Consider the following 9039-nt stretch of genomic DNA (forward strand, 5'->3'; position numbering starts at 1 on the left):
AGAGAGGGGGGGGGTGGGAGAAGATGAAGATTACTTCATTTTATTTTATAGATATTTTGCCTGCAGGTATGTCTGTACACTATGTGTATTCCTGGTGTCCCCAGAGACCAGAAGAAAGTGTTAGACTCCATTCCTCAGAACTAGAGTTACAGATGGTAGAGAGAGTCCATATGCTTATAACCACTGAACCACCTCTCTAGCCCCAAGACAGAGATTTCTGAAGAAAGGGGAACACTGTAACAGCAAAGTGTATTTTGTCCTAGAGAAGCCAGGGAAGCAGTGGAGTCAAAGAGAACCATCCTATCTCAGCCATCGTTGGATAGGAACAATCTAGCCCCTAGGTTAAAAAACAAATCACTGTAAAGAGGCCAGAAGCTGAGGCCCTGGGGTTAGCCAAACCTTAGAAGAGAGGATGAGGAATCCTCTCTTGAGTCTCAAACTATACAGGGCTCTCCAGATAGAGTACAGTGAGCCTGGCCTGGATATGCTGTATCCACAAAAGGACCAACTCTACTGGCCTCCTGGAACACTGTTCCATGGGGTTTTCTGTCCCTTTGAGTAAAACCAGAGTTTGGGTTTTCTGAGACAAAAGTCCTTGGCCTTGGGGGAATCCTGACAGTGGACACTACAGAAAGAAGAGAACCGAGAACACCAACACTCATGACACATTCAATATACTTTATTTAAAAGTTTCTTTGTATAAATTTCCTAAAAAATTTTAAACATTGAATCTCACGTCCATGCTCCAAGACAACAACATTGAAAAACAACCCACTTTAGAGGACCACCAAAGAGATTCTCAATTACGACTTTCTTTGAATTCTTTAATGGAGGCATTTGTCCCAGCAATGCACACAGGAAAGAGGTCTGATTTCTTCTAATTAGATCATTTGTCAGAGGATTTAGAAGAATATTGCTCAAAGTCTAATCCAGGAAACCAGGGCCATGAGAAGGTTAGACTCTTGTTTCTCCATCTAAGCCATGCAACTACAGAGGAATGAACCAAGCAGAAATGTACAGAGTAGCTGTGACGTTGAGGCTACGTTCTAGGCACAGGGTTTGCCTGGCACAGGCGTAGGGTGGAACTCCAGAGGGAATTTGAATCAATAGGAATGTTCACATAAACACCAGCAGTGGCTAGCTATTACACAATGGTCCAAGTATACGGTAGAACAGTCTGGAGACGGAGAGCAGGGTCCACAGACACATTTAGCACCATGTCGACAGGTCACGTGCAGAGGGTTTCCTCCCGAGGTTGAGTGTCAATCAAAGCATGAAAAGGCACCGTGCTGGGGCATCTACCCAGAGCTTCTATAAACGAGTTAGAAATGGCTGCCTCCTCCTTCTCCCAGAGGTACGTGTTGCCCGAAGGCCGTGCTTAGACTCTTGTCAGACTGTTAGCTCTAGGAGAGCATTGAGTGTGGAGGGAACGAGGGAAGAGTGGAGTGAGAGACAGAGGGAGAAGAAAAGAAGAAAAGTCAGTAAGCATAAAAATATACTCTATTCACCACAGCACGATCCCATGGCCTCTAGTCTGTACCCTTCCTCATTAGTTCCTGTGATCCTTGTGGCTTCAGGTTAGGGCTGTGTGGAATCAGAACTCATGCAGACCCTGTGCCATTACTAACTGAATTGCTCGCTATGATGGAGAGAGTGGGCAGCCTCGATGTTGACATTAATGTTTACAGGAGGCAAAGCTATTTAAAAATGAATGTATATAAAGTATTTATCCTTAATCTTCTGTTGTTGATCATTATTCTGTTTTAACAATCATGTGTACTGGGACACTTCTAAAGTGACAAGTGTTCCTGATGTGCTTGGTTGGTTCTTTGTTTCCTAACTGCCAAAGATATACATATGCCTTCAGGAAACAAATCAGTCATTCCAATCATGAATTTCCTGTGTTTTATTTTTTTCATATGTGTGTAAAATTAAAAATTTTATCTTTTTAATGTTTCAATGGCCCATCTTATCTGAGGATGTAATTTAACTGTTTTCAGGTTTTCCATAATCATTGTAATTCAGGTGTTTCTCAGTGGTGAGGTCGTTAACTCCGATCTCTTCTCTATGCATGATAGAAAAATAAAACCCAAGGGGGGGAGGGGCCACTTACCAGGACTACACATCTTTTCACATTCTTCCTGTGAGTGGAATCTGTTCTCATTGCCCCCACAGCCTCCGTACCAGAATCTCTTGCAACTCTTGCTGTCTAAGTCATAGTGCCATAGTAATTTGTAGTCCACACAAGTCCCAGCATCTTTGGACAGCTTACATATGTCTACAAGATCAAGAGGAGAAAAGAATATCAGCTGGTCTATGGCAACTCCTCAGCCTCCAGACTCCATAATGGAGCCTGTGGTTGGATCTCAATGCTACTGTAGGGAAGAATTTTCTGGTGGGAAGGTTTCAACCCACCCAAACCTCTGTTTCCTCATTACTATACTGACAAAGCAGTCAGTCTCAGGTTTGCAAAGAATAAACAACAAAAACACACCAAGAATCTCAACTATTAGGCTGTCACTGAATAACAAAAATAAAATAACTAACTTCTCCCCATTTCAATTTCTAGGCCATCTGCTCTCCAGTTCTTTCTGTGGACACTGTCCAGAGAAGAAACTGAATTTCTAGACCGTGGACTTTTCCACTCTTTGGTAAATGGCAGTAAATTTGGTTATAATGTACTTCAAATGTAAAGCTATACAATTCATGAAGAAAGTACGTTGAAAATGTATGTAGATTGTAAATGAGCATTCTTTTTTGAAAAAAATGAATATATACACTTTATTGTTTATACTTGTGTACCCTGTCATATCCCCTAGAGCTAGAGTCATAGGCACTGTGAGCAGTTGACACTGGTGCTAGCACTGATTTCTGATCCCTGCAAAATCAGCAACCACTCTTAACCACAAGGCCTTCTCGACAGGCCCTCAACAGATGTTCTTTATAAGTGTGTATGCAGACACAAGTATACCCAACTATGTTTCTGGCCTTTCATATAAAACTAATGTGTAGATGAATCTCTTCAGACAGCAGAAATGCCCCAAGGCAAGACTGCGTGGGAGCTGGAAGCTTGTTTTTTTCTCCAGTTAAGGATGTTCATGTTTTGAATGCATGCTCCTGCTGGAGCCCAGTTGCAAAATAAGGCTAGGTCCACTAGATGCCTACAGAGGTAAATTTTCAGTTTGCGAACAGCAAGGCTTCTGTTTTCAGAACCTTCTGGCTGGAGTTTACTGGAGAAGACGTGTGCATGTAAAATGTTTTAATCTAAAAGTCTGAAAGTCTAAGCCTTCTTTCAACAAAAGCTCAGGATCAGATAATCTGCATGTTTGTGGGAGTAGCTACCAACCTGACTCAAAGCTCTCCCTCACAAAGCGCCCCTCCTTGCTTTCCCTGTGTAAGATAATACTGAAGGACTTGTTCAGTCGGTCATTGCTAAGTGGCTTTAACAGGTGCTAACCTTACTAGTTAAAGGTGGCTGCATTGTAATATTTGAGAGCTGAGGGAAGCAAACAGTAGAGTGGAGATTTCAAGGAAGGTTTGTTTTGCTTAGTTTTAAAAATACAAATTCTAACCATTTCCAATGTGGTGCTTGGAAGTCTAGAATCTTGAAAAGCAAGTTATGGATGATGTTGGAGGTCTACCGGCAGAATCAACATTCATGTTGAGGCAAGGTCTTATGGATGCACAGTTCTCTACCAAAAGGACAGACTGTAGCTGGAAGGCATGGAGTCAGACTCCTCTCCCCTTGTCAGGCTTTGTCAAACACACACAGACCTTCACTTGCACCGTCAGGTTGAATGCCTCATGGCCATGAGCGTAAAGGGGACATAGTTTAGATTCACCTGCAAACAAATGCTCCGCAGCCTTGATAGGAACATGGGTTCCACTTAAAATCAAAACCAAAATCACCCCCTCTTGGTCAGACAGTGGTAGAAAATCCTTCCCTTATTCTGGAAGCAGAAACTCCACATTTAAAAACAGAACAGCCTGACCCAGATTCGTGTTTGAAGATTATGTTGTTTACACTAACTAAACACTGTTTACACAGTCTCATCCTTCAGAGCCACACATAAAGAAAGAAACTTATCCCTGAGTCCTGCCATCTCGGAGTTCCTCCAAGCCTCTCAATGAAACAAGAGTTTGCTGGAAATTTAACGTTTTCCACATTCATAGAGGCAAAAGCTAAGAAGAGGGATTCAGATGAAAACATATCGCTTTCTGCGTCTTTGAAGTGAATGCATTCTGGGTCATTTTTGGCTGGTGTTTTTCTTTTGTCTAAATTTTACTTGTTATTGTGTGTGCATGCATGACAGGAGAGGGTGGGCATGGCTGAGTATGGAGGCCAAAGGCAAGTGCTGTGACTTTGATTCTCTCCTTCCACATTTACCTGGGTTCTAGGGGTCAAACTTGGTTTCTCAAGCTTACACCGTTAGTGCCTTACTTACTGAGCAGTCTCTCTGGCCCTGTGACAGTATCTTGAAGGAAAATCCAAGAAACCCCAGCCGCAGAGATGTGCATTCATGGTGGGGCATCCTTACAATGGTGGCATAAGAATAGCCCAGAATAGCCGGGCGGTGGTGGCGCACGCCTTTAATCCCAGCACTTGGGAGGCAGAGGCAGGCGGATTTCTGAGTTCGAAGCCAGCCTGGTCTACAGAGTGAGTTCCAGGACAGCCAGGGCTATACAGAGAAACCCTGTCTTGGAAAAAAAAAAAAAAAGAATAGTCCAGAATAGACTGTGAGCTCCAGGGTAGAACCAGGCAGAAGACAAAAGCCTGTCTGCCACCTTTGGTGTGGGCAGCAGAAACTGGTGAACAGTGGAGTCTCCTCTTCCTCTGCTTCTTCCTGCTCCCCTTCTTCTCCCCCCTCTTCCTCCTCTACCCCTCCTCCTCCCCCTCTCCCAACCAACTCTCACTGCACCTACCTACTTCAGTGTTCTTGTTTGCATTTACATCAGAGCATTACATTTCTTCGAGACTTTTTATAGAAGCTCTCAGCAGTTGTAGTTAGTTACCACCCCTTGTATGGAGTGCTGCCTCTCTCGGTCCCATAAATTTCTTTTCTTTCTTTCTTTTTTTTTCTTTTTTCTTTTTTCTTTTTTTTGTTTTGTTTTTTTTTCGAGATAGGGTTTCTCTGTGAATCCCTGGCTGTCCTGGAACTCACTCTGTAGACCAGGCTGGCCTCAAACTCAGAAATCCACCTGCCTCTGCCTCCCAAGTGCTGGGAGTAAAGGTGTGCACCACCACCACCCAGCCTGGTCCCATAAATTTCTATTGCGAAAACTCTCTAGACTTCTGCTAATCTTTCACAGGAAAGGCTAGAGACATTGGATACCAGGCAGTAATTTGCTGTTCAATGACTGTGGTAGCTCCTCCATCTAGTACAGTTACAAAGGCAGGTACAAATACTGCTTATAAACGACGAATCACAGAAAGCAAGCATGCAGTGAAGGGCGTCCTGCTCCTCCTGACTGGCCAGAAGGCATCAGACCATCTCTGCTAAGCAGAGGCTTGCACCTTGAGGACTGTGAAACAGTACCATACCTAAACTCTCACAGGATTGTGAGTTCTCATGTTAGTAATGGTGCCTTTGGTGCCTAAGTCAAATATATTGATCTCCGTGTAATCACTTTCTCAAAGCCAATGAGCCAAGCCTCCATTCTGCTAGATGAGAGTGTTGTTTGAATGTGAATGGCTCCCGTTGGCTCATATGTTTGGACATTTGGTCCCCCGTGCTGGCTAGTTTTGTGACAGCTTGACACAGGCTAAAGTCATCTGGGAGGAGAAAACCTCAGTGAAGAAAATGCCTTCATAAGACTTGGTTGTAGGCAAGCCTGTAGAGCATTTTCTTAATTAGTGATTGATGGGGAAGGGCAATTCCATTATAGGTGGGGCCGTCCCTGGGCTGGTGGTTCTGGGTTCTATAAGAAAGCAGGCCGATGAAGTCATACACAGGGAGCAAGCCAGTAAGCAGTACTTCTCCCCGTCTCTGCATCAGTTCCTGACTCCAGGTTCCTGCCCTGTTTGAGTTCCTGTTCTGACTTCCTTCGGTGATGAACAGTGATGTGTGAGCATGAGCCCAATAAAGCCTTTCCTCTGCAAGTTGCTTTGGTCATGGTGTTTCATCACAGCATCAGTAACCCAGCCTAAGACAGTCCCCAGTTACTCAAGAAAGATTAAGAGGTATGGTCTTGCCTGGAGAAGGTGTGTCACAGGTAAGCTTTAAGGCGTTAAAGGCCTCTCATCGGCCCCAATGAGTTCTAAGACTCCTGCTTGTGCATTATGATCTGATTTCTCTGATGCTCCAGCTGCCTGCAGCCTGCTACCTCTGCTCCATCATCACAGACCCTTATTTCCTCTGGAGCTGTGACCCTCCCAAATAAATTCTTTCTTCTACAAATTGCTTTGGTCATGACCAAGTGACCATATGACAAGAGCATGTCATAGCAATAGAAAAGCAACTTATATGGGGGGGGGCATTACAGGTTCTCAGACTTGTATTCCAAGAACATGAATCTTGCCTGTCACTAACAGACACACTCTGTGCTCAGGTACCCAGGAGGGTGCTATACAAGACCAAGCCAGGATGTGGTGTTTCAGGAACCGGGACTACATCGGAACCCCCATGTTTTGTTGGGTCCAATCAGGTTACCTTGTGTCTCCTAAGCAGTGTGTTATAGAGGATCCAGTGAGTGAATGAAACCCTATTCTTTGCAGCACCACAGACCACAAGTCAACCATAGCTAGTCTCAACATAACACAGAGGAAGTGACTGAGAAGCTATGCCTAACAGCCATGGGCTCAGAAGCAGCAATTCCAGACAGCTTTAACACTATGGTGGCAAGCTTGGTTTCTCTGCTTTTGAAACTGAAACCATGTAGAGTGAGATGAAACCTAGCAGCTTTGGAACTTGTCCCATGGAAGTCATGTGACTTGGTCTCAGGCAGGTGACCTCAATTTCAAAGAGTTTGCAGTTTTTGAGAGAATACTTTCTGAAGTCCATTAGGGGACCTACTACTGCCATGACTTACCTGTTTTAGTGAGAAACAATGGTTCTGTGTTCACCATTAGGTTGATGGTTGAACTGGATGCTCTGTGTGCTGCCTGAAGAAGTGGAGGCTGAGTTTTCTCTGTAAGAAAAAAATACAGGCAACTAGTAGTTGACTCGGAAACTAACAGGGCTGGGGAATGCTAAGCTGCCTTTCTGGATTGATCTCTTGGGTGATGGGTGCTATTAAAACATAGGAGAGGTTTGAACTCACTACATATGCTTTAATATATGGTTAAATCCAACTGTTAATGGATAGATGGGAGACATTTCTGATCTAGAAGAATGACACCCTGGAGCTGGGTGGCCTTTGGACTCTCTCACCTGGGGCTACTGGTGTGCCTTCCTTTCTTCAAGAATGATTGTACCATGTTAACCATGATGAACTAAGGAGATGCTCCACCCACACTCTTGACCAGAATAAAGAGTAAAACGGGTCAAGAATAAAGGGCTAAGAACCCAAAATGACTCAGAATACAGGGAGAGATAAGTGGTTCATAAAGAGTGGAAATGAAGGACATGGTGTTACATGACTGTAATCCCAGCTACTAGGGAAGTGAAATGGGAAGATTGTTTAAACCCAAGGGTTCCAGGATGTGCTAAGCAACACAGAGACCATAGCTTTAAAACTTAATTAAATTAAATTGAATTAAAACGTAAGGAAGCAAGAAAGGGATTAGGAGGAAAGGCCTGAGTAAAGTGTACAAACCAGCCAAGTACGGGCAGGTAGGGCTAGGGAGGGAGAGTCTGCTAGCCCATCTTCCTTAGCTTCAGATGCCCCACGACACTGCACAACGAGAGCTCTCAAACTCCCCTGGGCTCCCTAAGGAGTCACTTCTATTCACTGAACTGGAAACAGGGACCAGAAGTGGCAACAGAGACCTCACCATCGTCCTTGACAAGATCCAGGCACCCATTTCCCAGGTGCCACCTCGACATGATATGCTAAGGCAGAGCAAATCTGGTCTTCCTTTTAAAGTGTCCCAGGAGCCAAGGATGAAGGCTTATGGCACAGGGAGCTCCGTCTCCCATGCTGTCACTGTGGTTTCCATTTTCAGGGTGTAATCTAAGTACCCAAGACTGATGGATTTTACTTAATTGTGTCTGTGCTTTAGAATGGATTCAAGCCATCACTGTTTTGTATCCTGTTTGGTATGCTGTGTAGAAATCAAGACCTGAGTGCTCTTAAATCATCAGTACTTACTCGTATTGAAACTTCCTTGGTAGATGGCCCTGACCTGAGACTGCAGGTAGGAGACCACTACGACATGGTACAGCTGTCCAGCCAGCAGGCCTCCGACGACACGGTCAGTGACAGTGAGGTTTTGTCTCAGAACCAAGGACTGGTCATGGGCCGAGGTTACAGTGAGGTCATAAAAATAGGAGCTGGAAGGCTCGGGCCGCTCCCAGTGGAGTCTGGCACTGTTCTCTGTGACTTCAGAGACCTGGACTTCTCGAGACACTCTCGCTGAAAGATCAGAGTGCAGAGTTAAAAGTGAAACTCCTCACAACGGGAACACATGTGGGAGCTTCAGAAGAGATCTGGGAGATGTTGGTAGACAGCTGGCCTGAAGCTTGCCGAGAAAGGGAGCGAGCGTCCCCTTCACCAGTCACATCCTCCACCAGCCTGCCTGGCATAGTGACTCAAACACATCCTTATTCATCAACAAGGTACATAAGTAACTACCTTCATTTTTTTTTCTACCAAAAATCGCTTGTGAAGGAGGTACTTTGAAATGTAAGTTCCAACGTGCTTACAGGATGTTACGTGTGCGGTGCAAGACCAGCTCTAGGATTTCAAAGGTAGAAAGTCACAGTGTTGTCGGCTCTGACAAGAACGTACTGTCTTGGTTCTCCTTATGCTCGGAAGGTAAACATTGTTTCTACTTTTTCATGAACACACATATTCTAGACTCATCTACCTTTACAGATTATGATATTCAGTACAATCTTCCTACATCTTCTCAGAAAAGCTAAGTTATATCCCCTGGGT

General features: G+C 44.5%; 1 protein-coding gene and 1 long non-coding RNA gene across 2 annotated transcripts in view; one reads left to right on the top strand and one right to left on the bottom strand.

Moving 5' to 3' along the window:
• Positions 1-658: 658 nt before the first annotated feature.
• Col6a3 (collagen type VI alpha 3 chain) overlaps positions 659-9039 on the bottom strand; it is an 81312-nt gene continuing 72931 nt past the window's right edge. The window contains 4 exon segments of the mRNA XM_031368378.1: positions 659-1403; positions 2114-2278; positions 7030-7128; positions 8251-8514. Of these exon segments, the coding sequence (XP_031224238.1) occupies positions 1390-1403; positions 2114-2278; positions 7030-7128; positions 8251-8514 (542 nt within the window). The 3' untranslated portion in view covers positions 659-1389.
• The window catches only part of LOC116088755, a 12134-nt gene continuing 11586 nt past the window's right edge, over positions 8492-9039 (top strand). Inside the window, exon 1 of the long non-coding RNA XR_004118002.1 lies at positions 8492-8717. This is a non-coding gene — a long non-coding RNA (uncharacterized LOC116088755). The remainder of the gene's footprint in view (positions 8718-9039) is intronic.

The sequence above is a fragment of the Mastomys coucha genome, unplaced genomic scaffold (assembly GCF_008632895.1).
Source record: "Mastomys coucha isolate ucsf_1 unplaced genomic scaffold, UCSF_Mcou_1 pScaffold14, whole genome shotgun sequence".
In the NCBI taxonomy this organism is placed as follows: Eukaryota; Metazoa; Chordata; class Mammalia; order Rodentia; family Muridae; genus Mastomys; species Mastomys coucha.